This window comes from Myiozetetes cayanensis, unplaced genomic scaffold (assembly GCF_022539395.1).
Source record: "Myiozetetes cayanensis isolate MyiCay16 unplaced genomic scaffold, myiCay2020 scf6-25, whole genome shotgun sequence".
NCBI lineage: Eukaryota > Metazoa > Chordata > Aves > Passeriformes > Tyrannidae > Myiozetetes > Myiozetetes cayanensis.
This window is the reverse complement of record NW_026087853.1, coordinates 35,236,653-35,261,674: the sequence shown is the minus strand read 5'-3', so window position 1 is coordinate 35,261,674 and position 25,022 is coordinate 35,236,653. Positions and strand designations below refer to the sequence as shown.

The 25,022-nt window shown below is 35.4% G+C and overlaps 1 protein-coding gene across 4 annotated transcripts in view; it reads right to left on the bottom strand.

The window, feature by feature from the left end:
* The window catches only part of UBR1 (ubiquitin protein ligase E3 component n-recognin 1), a 60,747-nt gene that overhangs the window by 3,019 nt on the left and 32,706 nt on the right, over positions 1 to 25,022 (bottom strand). For 2 of the 4 annotated variants that reach the window (XM_050335342.1, XM_050335343.1), the window contains exons 23-46: positions 24,016 to 24,118; positions 23,478 to 23,526; positions 22,880 to 23,034; positions 21,877 to 21,976; positions 20,624 to 20,733; positions 20,052 to 20,141; positions 18,287 to 18,474; positions 16,952 to 17,157; positions 15,744 to 15,837; positions 13,245 to 13,397; positions 12,738 to 12,835; positions 12,062 to 12,155; positions 11,403 to 11,551; positions 10,442 to 10,497; positions 10,037 to 10,133; positions 8,816 to 8,883; positions 7,797 to 7,947; positions 6,981 to 7,068; positions 5,169 to 5,302; positions 3,862 to 3,970; positions 1,740 to 1,796; positions 1,219 to 1,296; positions 403 to 573; positions 104 to 205 (exon numbers count right to left, since the gene is read on the bottom strand). In XM_050335342.1, the coding sequence (XP_050191299.1) occupies positions 104 to 205; positions 403 to 573; positions 1,219 to 1,296; positions 1,740 to 1,796; positions 3,862 to 3,970; positions 5,169 to 5,302; positions 6,981 to 7,068; positions 7,797 to 7,947; positions 8,816 to 8,883; positions 10,037 to 10,133; positions 10,442 to 10,497; positions 11,403 to 11,551; positions 12,062 to 12,155; positions 12,738 to 12,835; positions 13,245 to 13,397; positions 15,744 to 15,837; positions 16,952 to 17,157; positions 18,287 to 18,474; positions 20,052 to 20,141; positions 20,624 to 20,733; positions 21,877 to 21,976; positions 22,880 to 23,034; positions 23,478 to 23,526; positions 24,016 to 24,118 (2,700 nt within the window). The remainder of the gene's footprint in view (positions 1 to 103; positions 206 to 402; positions 574 to 1,218; positions 1,297 to 1,739; positions 1,797 to 3,861; positions 3,971 to 5,168; positions 5,303 to 6,980; positions 7,069 to 7,796; positions 7,948 to 8,815; positions 8,884 to 10,036; positions 10,134 to 10,441; positions 10,498 to 11,402; positions 11,552 to 12,061; positions 12,156 to 12,737; positions 12,836 to 13,244; positions 13,398 to 15,743; positions 15,838 to 16,951; positions 17,158 to 18,286; positions 18,475 to 20,051; positions 20,142 to 20,623; positions 20,734 to 21,876; positions 21,977 to 22,879; positions 23,035 to 23,477; positions 23,527 to 24,015; positions 24,119 to 25,022) is intronic. The other 2 variants (XM_050335344.1, XM_050335345.1) reach the window with 1 other exon arrangement.

Genomic DNA, 25,022 nt, shown 5'->3' with positions numbered 1-25,022 from the left:
ATATTACAGTGCTGCACGACAGCAGGAAGAACGTGTTGTCCAGTGGGTATAAGAAAGAAAGAGGTACAAAAATAGAAATATAGAAAGTTAAACATTTACTTACTTTAGACCCGGATCTGTTTCTCCATACTCATCCAAGTAGGGTGCAGGGTATAAGCAGCCCCTGGTTTTACCTTCAATAAGGACGACTTTGCATTCCCTGATTCTTAAGGGGAAAAAAAAGATACATTTAAAACACAAATCCAAGCAGATTCTTCATTTTTTGGTGAAATATAATTTACATCAAAGCAATGCATCTTCGTCTCAGACAAAAGAATCAAGTGCTTTGACAAGGTTGTGATTTTTGAACTTCAAATATATCCCTTTACTCTTTAACACATTAAATTCTGGCCAGCTACTTACTTGAGAAACATACAGACTCCAGCTCCACATTGAAGAGCATGAGAAGTACAGGCTCCCAACTCCTCTCCATTCACCAGTTCTTGACAGCAAATGTTCTGGGAACACAACATAGCCCCACAGAATAAACACAACACTGGATGTTTTTGTTCATCATCAGAAGATCGTGGACATCTAAAAGAAGTGGTACCAGAACGTTACAGCAGGAATTAAAATGTTTAAAAAAATGTTAACTATGGATAATGTTCCTTAAAAAACAAAATGACCCAGCCAACCAATGAAAAACCCCAACCCACAATCAAACAAAAACCTAAACCAAACTATGTCATAATCATTTCACATATCTACCTCTTTAGGCTGTGTTTTTACATTGCTTAAAATATTTTACTTGCAAGATACCTGCTTTGAGCAGGAGATTGAATGAGATAATCAGCTGAAGTCCCTTCTGACCTGAATTATCCTATGATTCACTCTTTTTGGCATAAAACAGTGCCAATCATCTGGGTTTGTTATGTCCAGTGCAAAAAATAATTTTCAGACCGATGGCCAAACCAAACTGCACTAGAGAAAAATGACCAGGAGTAAGCTATAGTAATTTTATATGCTATCTTATAAAACCTAACTGACTTAATTTACTAAGCTGTTGTGTTTCAGATTTAAAATGAACACGTGCTAGCGTTGGCCAGTATATCCGTAACAGTGCCTTCACTTCTACAAAATAATATCTGGATTGTTTTAACACCAGTTACAGTAACTGCAAGAATAGAACAGTCACTAGAAGTGACAAAACACTTAGGAACTAAATATGCCACATCTTACCTAAACTGAGAGGCTTGGTTCAGAAGGCAACTATAGTCTTCAGGAAGCTCTATTAAATGATTTCTTTTCCTAGGATACCTGGGCAAGTGAAAAAGAACTATTACGAGAATAACAAAGATCAAAGCAAGTAACTACGAATTCCTGCTGAGCTTTCGGTCCTTTCTGCAAACTTCTGCAGTTCCAGAGAAATTCTTCAGTTCTAGAATCCCAACATTTCTACATTCCAGAAAAGGTGTTGAAATTAAATTTCATATGGAAGCTACACGCATGAAGACATTCCATATTTCAGTTAGCTTTTGGTTTTCCCACAGCAGGCTAGATTACCTGTCTAACAATGTTGTACACTCCCAATGGAGAGTGTACATGCATGAGGAATAATACACAATCATTTAAAGATAAATGTACTTTTAGAAGTAGAGCAGGAGGAACAAAACACAAGCTCTCTTAACTTGGCCACAACAAGCACTTCATTCTTTCAACTGTTCTAAGTCAAAACCAGAAGAGAACAACCATCAGCTTACCTTATTGCAATGCTTTTCCCCTTCAAACAACTTAACACCATCGGGTCAGCACACCACCTATTTCAAACAAACATTTGCAGATGACAGCATTTGATAAAAATATACATTCAGGATCACTAAAATAAACTACTAAGTGATAAGCAAATGCAGAACACCAATAAAGCACTGATAGTCTAGCTAAGAATTCACAAGAAACAGCTTGTTTTTAATGCTTTTGCTTCAGGAGAAGATTTTAAGCTTGTATGCAAGAGGAAAAACCTATGTGAAAGAACACTTAAAATTATTATCATGCACATGAAAACAAAGGGTTAACAGAGTTAAATGCCAAGCAGCCTTCAGACATCTTCAAGTTCTCGAAGTGGGCTACAATACATTGCACCTTTTGGAAAATATGTGCTGAAAGACAGTGTAAATAAATCTCATACTCTCTAACAAGAAAACATTTGTTGTTTTTATTTAACAATCACCACCTAATGGTTATTTTACAATGGTTTACTGCATGTTATATGCTTGGCTTAGAATGGCCAGTGTGTCTATCAAAGCAATGGTAGATATGGCCAGTTACTGAACAGAGGAATTGGTATGTTCAGGACATCTTTTAAGTTATTTCTATGAAAGGAGAAGGGAGAAAGAACTGTAGCAGATGGTCAATCTAGTATGCTTCATTTAACACATTTCTCAACAATCATCAAATTTAGTCTTCTGAAATAAGTTCCGTGAGAAAACATATGGGAACTTGCATGATGATTTGGCAACTGTTACTATTACATTAAATATGTAGCTGCCTACTTGAAACCTGTGTTTCTCATTAGGAGCACTGTAACTATTTGCTAACCCTGCCTCCAGGAATCATTTTCAGTGTTCATAAGCACTTATGTGTTCCCTCAGAAGCACCATTATGTCTTTGAGCAAACATGTAGGAACAAGTAAGACAAACTTATTTAATAATTTACCTGTGAAAATTAATTTATTAACTTATAAGTAATTATACATACTACACAAGGAATTGATCATGGTATGTAGGTAATTCTTTAGGTCAACTATAAGGGCTCCAAGTTGGAAGTCAACAGTTCAAAATGTCCCTAAATTGAAAAATCTAGACAGCAAAACAGAACAGATGTTAAAAAACCTAACCAAACAACAACACGGTAAAAGCTAGGGAGAGTCAGAGAATTCTGCCAAGAACCAGGAATTATTACAAGTGCAGCCAAGTGCTCAGATGGTCACATTAAATACATAGAGACATCCTCCAACACAATATAGCTGGATTATTTGTAGCTGGGGAGGGGGGAGGGTGTGCCTATTTAATTTAGCTTGAATTTCTGAATGCAGAATTTAACAAATTCTTTCTTTACTGCTGCTTTCTATCACAAACTGAAAGAGGGGAAATTTAGGTTAGGTATTAGGAAAAAATTCTTTACTGTGAGGGTGGTGAGACACTGGAACAGGTTGCCCAGGGAGGCTGTGGATGCCCCAACCCTGGAAGTGTTCAAGGCCAGGCTGGATAAGGCCTCAAGCAACCTGGTCTAGTGGAAGGTGTCCCTGTCCATGGTGGGGGGCAAATGGGACTAGATGGGACATTCTTTGATTTCAGATTCTAGATGGCAATGTACGTAACACTCAAACTGTACCTTTAAACCATTAAGCCAATGTCAACATCCATCAGTCTATATTGGAAATGCAGAGAAGAAACACTGGAAATGCAAGCAGAGGTACAAAGCCTCACTCTGCCAGCTACATAATTTTCCATATTCTCATCTTATAGCTCATGTAATCAGCACTTTTTGCTCTAGACAGATCAAAAATAGGCAAATGCAAAGTAAGTGGTATATTGCACATGTAAAGGTTTATAATAACTCCTTTCGGTCTGCATGGTTTCAAATAGGTCTGCAAGAACTAGTCCCTTACACTGTAATTATTTAATACTGGGATTACCATAAAATATAGAACATTTTGTGGTTTTGGAGTGCCTTTAAGAGATTTGGTGTACCTATGCACAACAAATAAATGTTTAGAACTTTAGTAGGAATTTGAGTTCAACTATTTACTAACAAACTTGATTCAGAATTCCCACAGGGAATCACAACAGAAAAACATGGCCTTGTCCAGTCCCAGTTAGTACCTTTGAAGCAGTGGATTTACTGTGTCCCAATATTCATGGAAGAGCAGGAACAAATTTGTAGGTAGAGAGAGGTAACTACAAAGTGCCTTGAATTGCCCTTCTTCAGAATCTGTAAAAGAAAACATGAACAACTGTTTAAGTGTTCCAGCACTGCTGAATAATTCAGTCAAAACTAGGAATCTCCTGATCCCTTTTCCACTGAATAATACGTATCCTACAGCTTCAGCATAGCTCCTAGCTAGTACTATTGGATGTTACTCCACTGACTTAATGACAGCTACAGTAATTTGGATTATCTGAGGATATGCTTAAACAAATTGTATATATTAATTTTTAAATCATGCATAACTTACTGTAATAACAGAATTCCTTGCTTACATTGCTGCATAATATGTGACACATCTTAGTGCAGTAGATTTCTCTACTTGCATTTTAGCTTTTCACTATCCTTATGGCCTTCAATGATACTAAATTTTGCTATAATCATGTCAGTTCTAACAGATTACAAAAAGCTGGGCTAATTTAATAGTTTTCTGGGGGGTTACTTATTATTTCTGCTACAGAAAATGGCACTGTTGGTTCACCAGAAAAACTCCTGCCTATAGAATCAAAGTTCCAGACTAATGCTAAGGATAATAGCATATCCCAAAGTGAAGAGATGCAAAGTTAATTCACAGTTTAAATAAATCAATTTTATGTTTTTCTTGTATATGTTACATTTCACCTCAGTTATTCATAGTAATTTTGGTCCTCCTTTCCAAATAGTTGATGATTCTGTGTTTCGCTGCATTTTGACAGAAGACAGAGTATTTTTGATTTTAGTATCTGTAATGCTTTACAGATACAGATCCTTTAAGGAAGAGTTTCCGTTTTATAATGTGCTTTATTTCTTCTTGGCTTTGTTTTGCTCAATCCCTGTATCTTCAGCATTTACCATCATTAGCAACTACATGAAAAGGTTTGGATTTTTCAAAAATATACTCCAGGCTACTTCTCGATGATGTAATCCAAATCCCTAAAACTATCCTTAAATCACAGAATCTTTTCATTCACAAATACTTTCTACCAACACATCACTGACAGTTCATATATTTCCACTTTGTCAGAAGTAAAGACTCTTCTATGCAAGTAAGGCCAAGACAACTCAGTTATCTCATGTTTGTCCCTACCTATACAAATTAGTAATTCTTTACCTTCTAAGTCTTATTTTAATGTATTGACTATCATTAAGTTATTGTGAACACTTAAATTTCTTTCAGAAAAGAGTAACCAGTCATACATAAACACATTTGTGTTCTCACATTTACCTTGTAGCAGTTCTTCGGGTGGAGAAACTCCCAGCAAATAACGAAAAAATAAAGCAGCACAGCGAAGGTAAGGCATGATGCCTTTTTTAACACAGTCCCACACAAGCCAGCCTGGAATATCCTGACTAAAGCAACTGTAACACACAGATGAGAAACAGCCCCATTAGTTCACATTGTAAACCCTTCTAGCGCTTTCCCATTCTGGTAGAATGGCAGCTGTGTAGAAGCAACACTGATGTATCCCAAATTCTGTGAAACGCAATCACCGGCACTTAACTTCTAACTGCCCCTTTGCCTAAGGAGTGAGTACTGAGTTTAAATCAACACTTACATTAAGTCTTCAAATTACATCAACTTATATTTTTCTCAGAATTATGAAAAAAAAATAGCCAATACATTGCTGTCCGTTTCTAGGTTACTCAAGATAACCTGATACAAACTGTGCAACATGGCATCACACAGAGCAATCGATTCATATGCCAGCTGCTGTTTATTAACAAAAGTCAGCAATTTTTTTGAAATTGTGAAAGTTTTTGATTCAGTTGGTGTTTTGAATACAGTTAACTATGAGGGAAAAAATCTCTTAAACCAGCATAAATACCCTCCATGAACAATGAAACCAACAGAATAAAAAAATTAGTAACTCATATTTCATTATGGAAATCACAACAAACAAAGGTTGTTTAAAATAAAGCTATACCAAACCCATTTTTGACAAAAATACTGGAGTGATACTCATCTTAATAATTATTACTGTAGCCCGTGCAATATGAGCATTTAGTCTAAATTTCATAGTATATTTAACTTCCTTACCATGTCATTGTTTTCTCAAAATTTTAAACTTTGTGAGCTTCCTGTTCACATAAATGTGAACTTAACTCAAATGTTGACCAGTACTTGCTGAGGAACAACCTGTCAAGCCATATTACAACATCACAGACCATTGCAAATTTATTATGCAGACTGTGCTGTTCAACCACAGATAGGTCAGAGTTAGAAGATAAAAATGCATACACAGAAACTAAAACACTGAAACTATCACAGTTGGGTTGCCTAAACGCTGGCATTTAATTTTATACCTAGGCATCTTGGTACAGTGACCTAATTTTCCAAAATGCAAAGTACCCATGATTCTAAGCTCATGCCTTGGGAAAAAAAAATTCCTCCTGTTATTTAAATACCAAATGTTAAATACTTAAAAATTTAGACTGAAAACTTTTAGAAAAGTGGATAGCACTGTCAGTCAGTGAGAAACATATCTCTGCAACTAGCCTTGGTGAAGATAAATCAAAGCAGAGTTTGCAGAGGGTGCATCCTCTTTTCTATTTCATTTCACAGAGATACTGAAGTACTAAAGAGTCTGCAGCTATACCTATCAGAAAAGTCTGAAAGATGGGCACTAACACTCAAATGAGCAACTGTGTTCAGCTTTACACTTTATCTCCTTTTACAGTAGAACCATTTCCTTCTTTCTCGATGCCATCTATACTGTGAGAGATCTAAACAAAATAGTCAAAGCAAAGAAAAAGTAAATACTGTAGTTGGTTGTATTTCTCTCCAGAATGGATACAGGTATTTTTCAATCCTCCTAATAATTTACTCAGTCGTCCTCAAAAGGAGCTACTTTAACAGAAACTGTTTCTTTCAACAGTTTCAGTGTTCAGGAACACAGGAAGAAAGCACAGGGCATTGTGCTAACTTCCCATACAAAATAGATCCTTTTTTTCCTGTCTTCTGTGTTCATGTAGGACAATCCCTGTGGATGACCATTTTTCCAGGAAAATGTAGTGCTATAACTGAACTGCTACTTACCCACTGGTGTACTGGCAAACCTCTCTACAGAAAGACTGTGCAGACTGCGCCTCCTCACTGTTGTCAGGTGAGCAAGCAGTGGAGGATTCTGCGTACAAGAAGATGAATCCAGTGTAAATGTATTCCATTGTGGCACACTTCTCTCTCTTACCTATACTGAACCCTTGTTATTTTATTGCATTACAGAAGTATTTCCCTTTTATTTTGCTTAATTATTTTCTATTTAAAATTTTCTGCCTAAAAAACATTTTCTTAAGACTGCATTTGATAAGGAAGAATCAGAATAACTCCCTCATTGCTCATCCTCAGGTAAAGAACTGCTTCCTTCCCTTGAACTTTTGAAGTCATTGTCCTACACAGCTGAAGAAAAAGGAAAGTAGTAGCTAGAACGCATATAGGTTACTGACAGTTTTTAAAAGTATTATGAAATATAGAGAAAAGTGAAATATCTCTCCTATCAGTTCACAGGATTCTGTATTTCAGATCTCGGTATCTACTCAATTGAAGGGTAAAGAAAAATTTATTTGCCAAGTGCATACTGGTTGTCACTGCACCCCTCTGAAATGACTGACTGGAGCAAGTACTGACATATCAGTAACTCTTTTGTTTTCCTACGCTAAACACACAGAAGTGATTTAATAAAATGCTCTGAAAACGATGTAGTGCTGTTTCTTTTTCACCAGAAAATAGTTATTACTACCTAGCACTGTAACTTATGAGAAAGTTGATACCTAGAAAACACTGCTGGTGTCAATCCATTATTTTTCAGAAACCATGTAAAAATGCCAGAAAAATCCAACCCAAATACACATCTACCTGTTGCTGAAGAGATGACAATTTGCATTATGTGTGCCAGGGTTGTCAGATGGAAGAGGTAGAGGTGGTTATAGGCTGAACTAATTGATGAAGGTTGTAAGTCTACAGCATCCTCCCAGTATAAAGATGGAAAGGATAACACAACTCCCACCTACAGTAAAGAGGCAAATATTAAAAGGAACAAAAACTTAGTAATAACTACAAGACTAACAGAAATTATATTTTCACTATATATTTGTATTTCATAGTCTATTTGAATGTTAATTTATCTTTCTAGTTTTAATTCAAAATGTAGCAAAAACTCAGTGGGAAGTATTAACTATTTGTGCCCCCTGGCATGTAGGAAACTCAGATATAGTTCCACTGTAATTGCCAGTTTAGAGATACACCAGGACAGGCTGTCGAGTTCCTAAGAAGCTTAATTTCTGTTTTTTGACATAAGACAAAGCACACTGAAAAAAGTGAAAAATGAGACCAAGCATTAGACAGAAAGGCAACCAGGGCAAACCAGATTTTTATAAGGTGACTTTGGTTTTGTTGGTTTTTTTTTTGTTGTGTGGTTTTCGCTTGTTTGGGTTTTTTTAACAGCAGAAGAAACTGTAATACAGATTTTTATAAAGAACTGAAAAAGATGCTAAGAAGAGGTAATAAGAGAGAATATGAAGGAATCGGAAGGAATGAGATACCAATTGAGACAAAGGGAAACTGAGAGAAAGAAGCCAAGTGGGTGCATTTCTTGGGAGCTTTTTAAGCTTAATAACAATGGAGGTGGTAAAAAGAATATTGAAGCATGAAATTTAGTAAGAGCAAGACAGAGAAGACTTAAAATTAGAAGAATAGTAGAACAAGAAGTAAACATATATAGCAGTCATATGTCATCATTTGACTGCTGCTCATGTATAATTATTTGACTCAAGCAAGTGAACAGATAATGCAGGACTATCTACAAGGTAAAAGTTCATAAAAAATTAGGCTCAAAGGAAAAGTATAAATATGAAGAATAAAATGAACCTGCTTACCAAAACGTGGAACATATCTACTTCTAAAAGTGATGGAGTGTCCTCCACTTTAAAGTTTGGTAGGAGAACTACAAAACAAAGATATCAGTTATACATTTGATACACATTTCTTCTTTTGGAGTTCTTTTGAACTGAACTCTCAGAATCTGATTTTACAACTTCTATCATTTCAATGTTTTCACTAAAAGAAAGTCCAAGTCTCTGAACTAGGGAAGTATCTATTTAATGAACTGTTTGTCACTTTTTTAATTGATTGTTTAGTGATTTCCACGTGTCCAAACAGCTCACAATTTTAATTTACAACTCTTCAAAAACACGGTGTTAAGGGTGAATGTACTTAGGCACTGGAAGGCTAGATGCCCCACAACCTTACCCAACACAAAAGCCTAAACACCACACCTAAGAATCTTATCAAATAGAAGGCAAACCCAAGAGTGGGATTCACAAAGGCCAAAATACTAACCTCATCAGTACAAAACATGGATGATAGTTATGTGCCTCAAACTAGCTCTGCCTGAGACCAAAACATGTTAAACTAGGCTGCAAACAGCCTTTTGGAAGCACCAGAAGTCAGAGAATCACGGAATGGTTTGGGTTGGAAGGGACCTTAAAGATCACCTAGTTCCAAACCCCCTGTCATGGACAGGGGTGCCACTCACTAGACCAGGCTGCCCAGGGCTCCAGTCCAACATGGCCTTGAATGGGAGAAAAAACCGAAAAAAACCCAAAAAACAACAAAACAAAACAAAAACAAACAAACACCACCACCAACAACACAACAAACCCACAAAAACAAAACCAAAAAACACAAACAAACAAAACAAACAAAAAACCACACTTCTCTCAATGAGAAGATAAAGTCTCACAATTGAGAGAGAAATATCCATTTTGTGGCTTTATCCACCTTTATAGAACAGAATTTGAGTAATTTTGAACATTGCCAGAAATAGTTTGTTGACCAACTGTAAATATTCCAGACCCAAGTATCCCTAGGCCTATGTAATCTGGGATAGAGGACTTTTTGGGGACTTCAGTGATATCAGTTAATAGAATTACTGATCACTTAAGTTCAATCAACACCTCATGATTTCAGGCAACATTAGAAAAACTGCACTGTTTTCAAGTAGTCTGACCCTTGCTTCTATGCTTTATTAATGTGTATGCCATTTTGGAATAGAAACTTCTGTCATACAAAGGTAGTAAATAAAAGGAATACAATACCTCCTAGAAGACGAATTAGATGTTTCTGAATCAGGACCTGTGGTGATGTTGTTCTCTGAGCAGCTGCAAACTGCACTAATGCTTTAAGGCCACTGTGCTAGAGCGCAAGAGAAAATGGTTGAACAGGAAAGAAAGGACAGATATAATAGTGAAATAAAATTGTAAAAACATATCTACTTCTACGAACAGAAAACACATTGATAAATGAATTTTATATAAACTCCCACATGTAAGTTGAAATATTACTCTTCCAAAGTGTTCTTTACTTTAGCAATCTAAACATTTCAGGAGTTATCTCTCAACAGAGAATGATCTTGATGTCAGCAATTTCCACAATTGTATATATGTGTATGCATATATAAACTTTTTGGTTTAAAATATATTGCATATCTTACTTGTCCATACCTGTCTATTTTGTAGAGATCCAAACAAAGGCTTGCCCTCCGTTTCCAAGAGGTTTTCTTAAAATTAAACATAGAAAACATTAAGTTGCTTTGTTCTACAGCACCTAATATTAATTTATTCTTAGAATATGTACTTCTTTTTAAAGCTCAACTTCATACTGCTAAAAGAGCTCTCTTGACACAAATCTAACTTAAATAGTACTGTATGTGTCACAGATAAATGGTTGTAGTGAGCTTTTTAAAACTTTTCAAGTTTTCAGATCTTGTTAACTAGGGATTTAAAGGAACACTTTTTCACATGAATGAAGATAACACATTCATTCTATGGATTTAGTTTTATGTTCAGTTACCCTTATGCAATGCTCAAAACCACCAAGTTACATTCACAGAGATGCTATAGAGCCATCTTACCCCCAGGTTTAGCATAGAATCATAGAATGTTAAGGGGCTGAAAGGGACTCTAAAGACCATCTAGTTCCCACCCCTCTGCCATGGGCAGGGACACCTTCCACTAGACCAGGTTGCTCAAGGCCTTATCCAACCTGGCCTCGAACACTGCCAGGGTTGGGGCATCCACAACCTCCCTGGGCAACCTGGCTAAATTCACACTACTGTATTTGACTGTACTTCAACAAAAATATTTCAAAAAGAAAATTCCCAAGCTGAAATACAATTCAGTCTTCCTCTCTAAGTGCATTGGTTCTGAAGGAATAATAAAGATAAAATAAGCTCATAAAAATAAGAAATCAAATTAACTCAATTGAGTAAAAAGGTGTACATTCAAACGTTTTTGTGCTTCATTCACTTCAGAGATGAATCAGAACATCTGGAATTTTTTTATTTGTTTTCATTGGGAGGTTTTTAAAACTCTTATTTATACCATCAGATTGCATAAAATTATACAATCAAGTAACGTAAGATTTTCAATTCATGAGAAAGAATAAACCCAAATTATGCCTTACCTATACACTGGATGGTAAAAGCACATGTGCTCCAGGTCATCATAGGAATCCGGGAATCTGCTTCGTTTGGAGCAACTTTTAACCCAACTCTATAAATGGTGGTGGCAAATAGAATAAGCATCTCCTTGATGCTGCTTGAGTACTTGGCTCTGCAAAACCAAGACGAGATAATTTCAGTCTCAATTATTAATAGTTTATTCCTTACTGGTCAATCACTAAAGAAGTCTAAGTCCACTGGCATAGAAACAGACAACACAATCCTATTCCTCTGAGTAATCCTTATTAAACAATTGCATCCAAAACCAAGTGAAATTTATGCCCAAACAGACGTGTAGCAGGAAAATCAAGGCAAATAGGCAGTAAATACCTTGTCTAGAGGCACAGAAAGTAATCCAAATCACTAGAATTGTGGATTAGAACATTCCAGACTTCTAGCTTTGTACCAAGAATATAAGAACTACCAGACTGGATTTGACCAAAAGACCCACCTAGCTCTGCAAAGACCTGACATTCAGTGAAAGCTTATGGAAAAGAATAAGTAAGCCACTATTCAGACCAAACAAGTCATATGTCTTTATTTCAATACAGAGTCTGAAGTATACCTAGGTTATTTAAGAGAGAATTACCATAATGCAGAGAACACTTTCAGTAACACTTACGAGGACTGAACTCCAAAACTAAGGATGGAATGGAATTCCAAAGCAGAGTTCCCCATTCCCTTGTTGGTGAAAGCTGGAAGATTTTGCTTCTCTCCTTCCAGAAAAAAAAGCAAATGAAGAGATCCACATTAAAACCCAAGTAAATTGTTACAGTTTTTATAGCAGTCTAACAGAACTAAGTCTTCTTTTTACTTTAAATTGATTAGAAAATAATTGTAAACACATCTCACCAGCCAGACTATCGTGTATGATTCCTACTTAAGTAACATTTGCTTCTATTCCCCAAATCAGTAATTGTTTCTCTCTATCTTATGTTTCCTAAATACTCATACACATTTTTATTTTTTTGGCCTTTTTAATTTAGTTTCTCTTTTTTACTATATCAAAGTCAATTAATTTACTCTGAGTGTAAGTTTGTTGATATCCTCTCCAAATGCACATAATTTTTACTACAGGGAAGATGGAAAGAATTTAACAGAAACCAGAGAATTTGGTAAGGACACTGTGAAATCAAGACATCAGCTCAGAAAGGGCTATGACTTTATCCCCAACTTGATTTGATACTGTCTCAATTGACAGCAAAACGTGTCCTTTATTTTAAGTTTTCTGTTGGTATTAGTTAAAACACGTATTGACATATATCCCATGGATTAGCTTAAAAATTAGGACAACAAACCTTTGGCATTTTTCACACTGTAGCCTGATATCCTGCCTGTGACAATCTCTAGCCACCTAGCTAGGGACAGGATTTGAGCTACTGCCTCTGCATCCTCACTGAAAACAAAAACAGAAATCAGATTTTACTTTAACACTCACAAGAATCACCTGAACTTTAAAAACAGAAGACACAATTAGATCGAAACACACGAACTCAGTATTTGCTGGGCTTTACTGGCTTTGTACATTTTGAGCAAACAGCAAAAATGAAGTGTTACACTCAGTACTAAATCTAGATACTTCATTTGAGATCAACTCAAAAGAACAGCCAATCAAAAAAAGTTTTTTTTTAAATAAAAAATTGACTGCCAAAAGAAGTATATTTGGCTGAATAATCAATAAGGAGATATGCATAAATCTTTTATTCAGATTAGGAAGCTCAAGCCAAGTTTTCCATCCAAAATAATTTTTACTTTTTTTTTTTTTTTTTTTTTTAAATTTAAAGTTACACAATCTGGTATTTCACCTGTTTATTTTTTGAGCCTGCAATGGAACGATAGGAATCACAGTATTGCACAGGGATTTGCAAAGTGGACAGAGATACTCTCCATTCTCCAAGTCAAAAATCTGCTCAACGTGCAGACGCTGTCGAAAGTTCAGCTGCATGGCTTCGAAGTACCTGCAACGTTGAAAAGGAAATTATGAGGAAGTGGAATGGCTCAAATGTGACATGAAAACAAATGTTCAAAGTGTTATTATACAGCAAACACCTATTCAAGAGAAAAAACAAGTCTCTTGTTGGATGTGAAAATAATAAAATCTTTGAGCACACAGATGAACTTGCACGAGAACGCATGGTATTCTACTGACGGAAAAACGATGGCAAGTTTTCCTTGCTTCTCAAGTCCTTTTAAATTTCATTAACATTTTAAAGACAAGCAGTCCTTACATTTTCTACTCTTCCCTCTTATCTTGGACACAATGAAATGTTGTATGTAATATCTCTCATATGCAACTCATTACAGTGAATTTGAAACAGGGATTGCACGTATTGTTCTTTTCATTTTAGGAAAAACTACTGGTAACAATTCCCAAATAATTGATCGGTTACTCATTGCAACGACTGAGTCTCATGACAAGACAATGAAACTGGAGCTTTCTTTTAACAGGAAGAGAAGAAAATTTGTATTATGATATTGCACTTCAACTATTTTAAACTCTATAGGAAACAAAGAAATAACTACGATCTTTTTACAGGTTTCGTTACAATTCTGTCCCTTCACTGGATGCAGTAAGCCTTCAAATTTCAAGTCTCAGTGGTATTATTATGAATAAAAAGATCCAGCATTTAAATCTTCTTGTCTGGATACACACAACTAAATTCAGTCCTAATGTTCCGACTGGGTACGTAGCATCTTAGAGGCAGATATGAAATTATCTAACTTGCACATCAAGGCAATACACGATTTTTAATTTTTTTTTCTTTAAATCATACATCTTAAGGGAATAAAATAAAATCCCATTTTTGTATGTAATAAGAGAAAGTGTGCATGCAGGGCCATCTGCAGAAACTCTAAATAACACAGATTATTTAGGAATGTATTCTGTTACATTCAATAAAATGATACATTTATTTTCCCCACATTCAATCGACTATGTTTTTGCAAGCAACTACCCTTCCTCATACATGGCAACCACAAGGATATCCCATCCATTTGAACTTGTACCGTTTTAGGGGGTTGGCAGTATTTTTAGGCTGCACATAGAGAGGTATGGCAGGCATCATTTGGAGCAATATTAGTAAGTTAGAATGTCTGTTATGTAATAAATAAAAGACTATACTCAAACCTTCTGTGCCATGAGAAGAGCATGAGAAGAGCCTGTTGTCCATTTTAATCCCATTAACCCATACAGCAAGTCATCTTTTCTTAAAAAGAGCAAGGGAACTGAGCTCCAGTGTTGCACTACTTAGATCTACGCAGATGTAGATGGATCTGCCAAGAGCAGATGTATTATACTCAAGGAACATACTTCCGTATCATTTTAAGTGTGTGCACCTATTTATTCTGTACCAATGTTTTATTGTAAAAAACTATATATATACATATATAGAAAAGTAAATGATAAGCACTAGAAGTTTAGTAAGATTTTTTGAAGTAAAATGGCACAAGTACAAACAACAAACCTCAAGAGACTGTTTATAACATACAACAAAAAAAGAGTAGCTGTCATTGCATGACCCAACTCTCTATCTCTTGATAATACTTCACTGGGATGATTTTTATTATTATTTCACACTATTTATCTTGTTTAGACTTGTCAGACCCTTGTGGAGTCAAATGTAGGACGACTCTATTCTGCAAGCTGGGGAACTCAGTCTTTTAATATTCAGGCTGTATTCTAATCCAACACACTTGGTCTAAATTGTGGGTCCACCAACCCATAGAAATCTAGTAAAGTTTACAGCCATTGCATCAATTCTTGGCCCTTACCGCTTACTAAGGGTTTGTTCACCGATATGGGAGGGGTTGCAAAAAAGTACTGGTAGATTTAACCACTCCTATTCTATTCTAAATGCAAGAATCTCATCTAAAGACTCACTGGAATAACTCAGCTTCATCCTTAAGTACTGACCTGGTGACAGACCTTTAAAGTACTGTTACTCTTGAATGCTCACTTGTAGGAAGACTCCTACTGGTTCACACTGGCCTGCTAAAAGTAAACCCACTAGACATGGTTTCTTATTCTTGACCAGTTTTACACCATTGGTTTTATTTGCATAAATTAGTAACTCCTTAAAGACTCTTCTTTGGGTCATAGAGGGCCTAAAAACTTTTGATGATGATTTTCTTCATCACGTCAAAACATCTCTCATGTCGTATTTCATTTTTAGATGAGCACAAACAGTTGTGATCCCTTAATTAAATATCCACTTACTGTACTGTCTTTCAGGTGTGTGCACTTAGATGATTTGGTAAATAGATTAATTAAAAACCATTAAAAGGCAGCAAAGACACATCCTTACTTCTGCCAGCAGGCTGCATGCATCACATGACCACAGCTTCCTGTGTGGGTCCCACAAGGTAACTCCGGGTGCATGAAGAGAGGATCTAGTGTATCTAGAAAGACGTGGGCAGAAAGAAATTATTAAAAGAACCATAACACAACTTCCCATCAGTAGGAAGAGAAATGAACAAGAATATACATAGAACATGAACCTTTTTATTTTCCTACAGTTTGCACAGTCACCTTACAACTCCATTTGGCTAACTTGTCCAGACCAACAATCCAGCAAAGTAATCACAAAACAGAACCCACTTGAACTACTGAAGGCTTTCCACTAATTATGAAGAAAGCGATGACAAAATTCAAAAGCAACAGCCAACTGAACAGAAGAAAGGGTTCTTCCCTCTCCAGGTAATGTTTCAACTTTTTTTATCCTATTCTGGACTGCACTTCTCTTTTTTAAAATTAAAACCCGACAGCATCTGGTCTTGAATTTTATTTTTTTTTGCCAAAAAGAGAGGAATAATGCAAAAATGTCAGTGAATACTTAAATTTCCCTTATACTTCTATTTATTTTCTTCTTTCTGTTAAGTAACTGACCAAAAGTTCTACCATGTTTAATCAACTGCTACTTACAAAGACATTGTGGTTGGTCTTTGTGTTCCCTTCTACCGAAATGTTACTATGAAAATCTAATTCTTGTGTTTTATAACTTTCTTGTATTCTTTTTTTTTTTCTCTCATTCATCAGATGATATCAATCCTTGCTTACACTTTTCTACATTTTTATATTGCTGCTTTTATTATTTCCTAGACATGTGAGGAAAAAAAACCACAAACGGAAACAAACACCAGAACCCTTTCCGGTTTATTTTCATTTATTTCCTCCATATTGGAGGAAATATTGTACTTAAATAAACACAAACTGTGAACAGTCTTGGATTTTTTCCAGGGCAAATACTCCCACCAAATCTGCATGTTTGATTAAATCTTCTTATGAGATCGAAGCATTTTCTGATTTCCCCCAGCAACAAATCTAAACCTTCATACACTTCTCATTTAAGTTTTAAAGCATGGATTTTAGAACAGTTTAAAAATGTTCACCTTCTTTTCTTAAGTAGGGTAAGCCATTCAGCAATCTGACCAAATACAAGAGTTTAACTGGTTCATAGGGTATGAGCTCTGGGTCCAGAACTGCTTGTAGTCTAAAAAAAGAAAAATCACATACCCCCTGAGAGTTCAGGAATTCTGCTTCTATTCTGAGTTAAGGCAGTTGATTTCTGGACACAGGCAGACAACACCATGGCAGCACTTTCCAACTTTACTTCTTGCTCCTCCTGACAAAGAATACAGGTCAAGACTTCTTTCTCAGCAACAGATGGACCTCGTTTGGGACCCAAAGCAATTCTGGAGTAATCAATTGCCGAAGACATGCTGTAAGATCATAAGTGACACAGATAGAAAATAATCAGATGGCCTTTTCTACGTAAACTTAACTCTTCCAGGCATCTAATAAGGTTGTACGCTCCTAATATTTCTGGTTTTATACCAAATTGCTTTACAAAACCAAATGATGACCAAGCAATGAAGAAACTCCTCAATCCTCACTAAAATGCAGTACTCTTTAAAAATAGAAAGCTGAAGCCAGCTAAGATAAAGTAACACAGTGAAATGGATTCAGGAAATTCAATGTAGATTGGATTAAATATATTTCAATCTTACAGACGCATTAAAATTGTTTTCCACTCTTGAAGAAAACATATCGAAAATGAACGCCACTACCTTAAAATAATGCTTCATGACATAATAAGCTTCCATATATTTTTAAGTGTTCCCTATTTCAGAGTTCAAAAATGATTTATAGAAGACAATTTATTAAAGACCAAAGCATATGGAAGTACCTGTACTATTCTTCCAGCAGCTATCTCTATTTTGCAGATTAATTCTGTGAAGCCCCAGTTACACAAAAATTGTGAGCTGTATCACATACACTATATTGCTGAAGTATCTCTAGAGCAGGAGCAATCCATACCAACAAAATTATAACCAGCAGAAACCAAACAACTTCAGTATGAAATAAGATTTTAAAACCTAACAAACAGAAATATCAGTGATTTGAGCTACAAGAAGCATACTATTTTCTTGCAACTTAAGCTTAAGACACATTGGCTTTCAGATTCTTCCTAAATAAAACACTGAAATTTTCATGTAAGGTTGATAGTCACCTCCAAGATTACAGTGGTGTCAGCTCAGCAGGTTTCCAGCGATACTTTTTCAAATGTTAATCAATATAAGTATCCACCATTTGAAGAACTGATTTTTTTAAAGTTTATCTTATGCTGCTCTACAAAGCGATCCACTGTTCTTACATCAGCATACATACGCTAGTTTATACACAATTCTTTAACAGAACATGACTAAAAGTAAACAGAGACACAAGTTTGTTGACTGGAATGACAATATCTGTCCCCTGAACCTCCTTATGTACTTTATGGAGCATAATGAATTTACGTAGCAGGTAATGAACTCTTCCCACTAGAACTCTGGATGTCTTTTTTCTCACCTTTCTTCCTCCATAATAGCATCTTCTTTCCCCTGGGTCTCCAGTGTGTTTTCATACAGGAGCTTATGGGTTTCAATGAAATTCCTCTGAAGTGCAGACATCTGGGCCATTATCTTCTGACGGTGCAACCTTGCTGCTTCTGCCTTTCTCTTCCGCTCAGCTTTCTCTTTATCCTGAGTGCTCTGTGTCTTACAATATGAGAAGAAAGAAATCACAGGCAACTGAGAACACCAAAAAATGAGAAGACTCTTTCCCCAACTACAGGCATTTTAACCACTGACGTCAAATTCCTCAACTGACAACACTTTGATGAGGAAACAAAGCTTACTGCTATTTGAAAAATGAATAAAACTCAAATCTTTAAATGTGACTAGATTAATGAACCTAGTCAGAAGACTGTGCTTTTGTGGTCCACAAAAGGTCATTAGCACAAGACCCAGCCCAAAGACAAGATCAATAATACCTGAGACATTTTAATTAAGTACTTGTCTGTTCTTAAGAAATTTTAGTGAGGTGAGCATCACAAGCCTTCTCCAGTATTGTGTTATTCTCCCCATAAGCAAAACCCCTACTGAATATTCAGTATCTTCCTTACAAAACTGAAGAAAATTTTATCTTGAACTATCGATGACACAACAAATGTAGCAGCTTTTTATATATCTGTGTATTGTATTTTCACTATTCTTTATGGTACACAGGAAAACTATTCTTCTTCCACTATTTACTCATTTATCATGTTTTCAGAAACTATAAACAAGGTATTTCTGTGCTTTAGAAATGCAGAATTCAAAAAACAGGCAGACTTAATTAAAACATACAGAATCTAACTCCGCCTATTCTATTATTTAAGGGACAAATTCAACATTATAAACATTGCTTCCATTGACAATACCATTACTTTTTGAGGAAATCAAACAACAACAAACTGCTCCACAAGCAGTGGAACTGTAAGAGACTAATTTCTTACTGACTTTTGTATTTTGTTTGATACCTCACCAGATACCATATGACACCTTCCTCAAAAAAGAAACATGGCATATGCTGTGATAAGTTTAGAGCTCAGCACGCAATGACCAGCCAAGAGATTGTTTGGCAGCAAGCTGTCGCCAAACAAAACGCAAACGTAAGAGCAAACTGGCCTGTCCCTGCATACTGTCTAAGGGTAATTAGATTCTCTTCTGTTCAACTGCCAACTGAAAAAAACAACAACCCCACGGGACTGCAGTAATCTTTGAAATCTCCATTTCATTGTGTCACTTGACCACTGGATTAAAAAGCTATTTTGAGCAAAGTGCAAAGAGACTGACAGACAGAATAAATACTTAAGCCTCATGTCTTTACACAATCAAGGCAAAGCAGATTAACCTCTTGATAGGGTTCATAAATTATAAGACATCACTTTAAGGGGATTTGTATTTCTAATTACTCTACAATTGACAATATAATAGAAAAGGTGGTCAGATCATAAAGACAAGAAATGGAAAGATGAACACAAATTACTTCCTTCACCCCACTCAGTTGTTTCACTTAACTTGGAAGTACAACCAAACACATTAGGTGCTGATAATTCTATTAAACATGTTTAGCACAAATTTCATTTATTAAAAATATTATTATTGGAACTAAAATCCTATTTGTAGACAAGATTACAGAAAATACCTTTAAATATTCTCATTTTAGGCAATAAATTTAGTCTCATTATTGAAAATAGCCATTCAAAACATTAAATACAAGGCTTCCACTGAACTTTTATTTTTATTATTACCTCATCACCTTTTGTAGCTTCTGAGGCTGATGCAGGTGCTACTGTTGTCAAACTAGATTTTTCTCTCAATCTTTTCACCGTATCAAACATCTAAAAACAGAGACTTAGATGTTAAAAATAAAATGCAACTTGACTCTTATTACGGTACAGATTAATACAACTATGATATGGCAAAATATAAGGCACTGGAACAGGTTACAAAGAGAAGCTGTGGATGCCCCATCCCTAGAAGTGTTCTTGGCCAGGTTGGCTGGGGCCCTGGGCAACCTGATCTCATGGAAGGTGTCCCTACCCATGGCAGGAGGGTTGGAGCTAAATAATTTTTATGGTGCCTTTCTAATTAAAGAATAACCCAGCACTTGAAATTAGCAATAGGAAGTGCAGTGACTTGTAAGTGTTAACACAGTATTCAGGAAACCACCTGGTCTGTGGGGAAAAAATGTTGCAGTAGATTAAACTTCAAGAAATCACTGCAGCTGTAAACACTGGATTGTATGTAGGAATCATAACCTCTTTCATAACAGCTTTCTTCATTACTGAGATCAGACCATACTTATCTCTCCATTGTGTACCTGCAGTATCCAATTGACTGTGTCCTTCTGTGCCTCTAACTGAGGAACCCTCTTCAATTTTTCCAGAAGCATTAATACGTTCACAGCATTTAAGGCTGAGCTTCCCATTCCTTTACAAAGTGAAAAACAGAAAAGCGACTTCATGTATTTACAACCACGGACATGCCTTAAAATATTGCTAATTATGTAACACACATACCTGAACTTTTCTGGTTTAATTTCATCTGTTTATTCCATTTATATAAAGTATAATCTATCCCCTTGTAGATAAGTAATTTCTGCTTTAGAAATTCTTTGCTTAATAATTTCTGCTTAAAAAAGAATTGCTTTTCACTTCCAAGGGAAGCAGTAAAGCTCTTGTAGCTTATCTAAGTTTGCTAACAGCTTAGCATGCATAAGTTTATTTCCATCCCACAATCTCCTATTATTATAGGAATTATTTCCTTCCTTAAAACTTGGTGACTGGTTCATAGTGTTCTAGGTCCTTCTCTAGCACAAGCATGCTTTAAAATTGAGACCATTCCCTTCAACGATATTTGTACTGCAGCACATTCTACAAGAAATTAATTTGCACATTTTCAGTAGGGAGACAAATACATTAAAAAACTGGGTTTTTTTAATTAAATCACTTCTCTGTAAGAGCCTTCTTACAAAAATACTGATTATTTTTGCATCCTTTATGTGTAAAATGGGGTTTGGGTTTTCCAGTTCTGCAAAACTAAAGGTGGCAAAGCATTCTCTAGCATCTAACTAATTTGAATTTATTGTTATAGTTGACAGGGAGTTTCTTAAATGGAAATACGTTCAGTGCCATGCTGATACTTCTCTTTACTCGACAATAAGAAAAAAATTTAAAATAAAGTTAAATGAGAGTATTTTTCAAACTCACATTTCAAACAACATTTTAAAAAAATTCAATAAAGGCACTTCACTAGTTTCATGTATTTATTCACATAGGAGGTGTTTAAAACACACTTAAGATGTGATGTTTAGGAACATGGTTTAGTGGTGCATTTGGCAGCAGCAGGTTAACAGGTGGACTTAATCATCTTAAAGGTCTTTTCCAATCTAAACAAGTCTTATCTCTGTTGCATCTCACAAGTGACAATTAGTCACAGCTAGTCCAAACCTGGTTTCTTGATTATTTTTTTTAAGATATTTTATCAGGTTTTAATATAAAGCAAAAAGTAAAATCTGACTAAAGCCACTACGTAATTTCTTCTAGTTTATTTATTTTAGAAAATAAAACATACGTGTTGCTTTGTGATAAAAATCAAAGGATACTTCTTCCTCTGGAGACTTCTGTAATTGCTGCTTCTCTTCTAGTAACCCTAAAGAAAGGAGATGGAGCACCTGAAAAAAAGACAAAAATACCAAGTGTCATCCAATGTTAGAGATAAGGAAAACTGGGGTTTATAGTAAGAGCATTTAATATAGTTCTGTACTATATGCTGATTATATCCATGGTAAAACACCTGAAAAAGTGTAGAGATCATACATGGTATGTGAAATAAAAATGCACAATATAAATTTACTGCGTATTAGTTGCACTACAATGAATAAACTTGCACCCACTTTAATTGCTTAATTCCATAACCCAAAACTTTGCAGGTAAGGAAAATAATTAAACAATTTATGCACTCTAGTGAGCAAAACTGATTATTTCAAGTAATCTGTAAATTCACATCTATAATTCTATAAATATTATAACTACAACTTCCAAAAGCGAACAAACCAAACAACCACCCAAAAAAGTACCTTTCAACAGTGTCATTAATTCCTTTTTTTTAAAGCATAAAGTCAATGTGGTAAAATTATTGTTTAAATACAAAAATTACTTTATTCCATCACTGAGGCCCTAAAGACATTTATGTGCTTACAAAATGAAGCAACTCCAATTTCTTTAAGATTATCAAAGGGTTACTTAATTGCACATGAAGTTTCAAGAAGATGATGAGGCAAGCAGAATTACATATTGAAACAGCTTCAGTGATCAGGCAACAAAGGTAGGAAAGAAAAATAGAAAATTGGAGAATATTTCCTATTTAATACTATTGTGTACTATGTTTTTATTTCACAATGGAGATAGATAATTAGAAATATTTTCCTCATCGATAAGATTTATAAAAGCAGGTTTGGGAATAAAAACTAAATCCTTATCATTCAAAGTTATTTTTACATATTTTGATCTTATCATAAGCAGTTAACATGGTCAGAATAGAATGGGCACGGGAAGATGACTAAGGCTGACCATACCATTTGGATCATAGCCTCAGTCCACAAGTGGGTTTCCAGTTCCACTGCTCTCTGAAGAAGGGTCCGCAGGATGTGCATCATCACATCACAGTTCAGAATCCTCACCACGTTGCTGAAGGCAGGACTGAAGTCTGGAGGAGGAGGTGGTGGCAGTGCTAGAAAATGGAGATGTGCAAATGTATTACTGAGCTGGCATTCCACCCAAGACTGCAGGCAAAAAGTAGAGAGCACAAAAATACTACTTTCAGTGAAGAAAACCTGGACTTTTGAATTAATAAAACTATGACAAACACAACTGTTCACCTAAGACAGCTGTCATCTTTAGCAAAGCTAAGTACTTATATAAACCACAACTAAGTACTTATAGAAACCAAAACTAAGTTCTTATAGGAACCACAGGCAAACTAAGCTAAACAATCGATCACAAGTACTTAGTTCTATCTGTAAACACAAATCTTAATATGAACACAAATTTAATATGAACTCAGCTATCCACAGTTAAGTCACAAGACATCTCCCAAAAGCTCATTATACACATGCAAGAACATAACACTACTGAATTATCACATTTTTTGAGTCATCAGTTTCAAATTTTTACCTTCATCCCTGTTTTCTTGTTTTCTTCTTTTCTTTTGCGTATGCTCGGCCTACAGAAAAAGCAGTGTCGTTGTATCAGCACCTCTACAGAAGTACGCAATGAAACAATGAGAAACCCTACACTAGAAATCTGGCAAGATATATAGTGAATATCTGGTTGTCTAACCGAGATCTGCTTAACAACATCACATTTTGCATTTAAATTTGTAGTAGAGTTAAATAATTGGACATATCTGCTTCCTCAGTAAGAGTTACGAAAGCAAAGTTTGGTGTTTCCTAGTACAAAGATAATTCTTAGCATAAAGAGTTAAGAGAGTTAATATAGGAGTCACCATAGGGGAAACACTAAAGCAAACCACACCACAACAATTTGTATTGACAACCTTAACTTCATTAAACATTTAAAGTTAGCAGAATACACTCTTTACTGAATCAGTTTCTTTACATTCCATTGCCTCCTCTGATTTGGTAAAATTCTTTAGACGCTGATAAGTGTATGCTATTCTTTAACCTTTGAGAGTGAATCTTACACTGCTCACCTTGCTGTGCTGGGTCTTGGTATAGTGATAAAAGAACATATTGAATTCCTTCAAGCACTCATCTTTCAGTTCATAAACTCCATGGCCAGAGACACCTGGTTTCCTTGCAGAGAAATATTTCATGACACACAGATTAGTAATGTACGTTCAGCACATCTTTAAATGTAAACAAACCAGTAACACAATTTATTTTCTAATAGCAAGTAGAATAGTGATGGTTACTTCAATAACTTAAAAAAAAGCAAGGAGTGAGTATGTTTATCAGTCTTTAATTTTCAAGACTGCTAACTACTGTAAATCCCATCCAGTTGCAAAACATATCTAGTCTATACATCATCTACAGTACACAATATAGCCTCTGAAAATTCTTTTAAACTTTATGGCTTAGAATTTCAGACACTGGATGTTATTATATAAAATTCATTCCTTTCTTTAAGCAAACTACAAAACAAGTACTACAAACAGCTACTTTCCAGACAGGGAGATTTTCTGCACCATCCATAGAATTCTCAAAGTAAAATTCCTAGGTACATCTATAGTTATTCTTAGTTAAAAAATTAAAAAGCAAGTCACATGAAATTTAAAATGAAGTACACTAAAATAATTAAAACAAGATATTTTTCTCACAAAAATAGCAGACATTTGAACTAGTTTTTCTCAACTACTACAACTGATTGTTCTATACCAGCATACATACATATACGCACATGTATATGAAATTAACTCCCATCTGAAAATAACAGAAAGTTAGCAACTAAGTAACATTTGTCAAGAGTACAATGAGAATTGTTAATGTTCCTAGCCATCTTCGGAAAAAAAAGAAAAAAAACAACAACAAAAAAACCCATTTAAACATTATAGGACATAAGATTATTAAACTCCTGGGACTCCTTAAACCGAATTTGAGGAAAAAGGGTGGCAAAAGGAGAGAAGCAACAGTAGCTTAGGATACTCCATACACTTTTCTTTCCTATGCACACTTGCCAACATACATACTTCAAGACAGT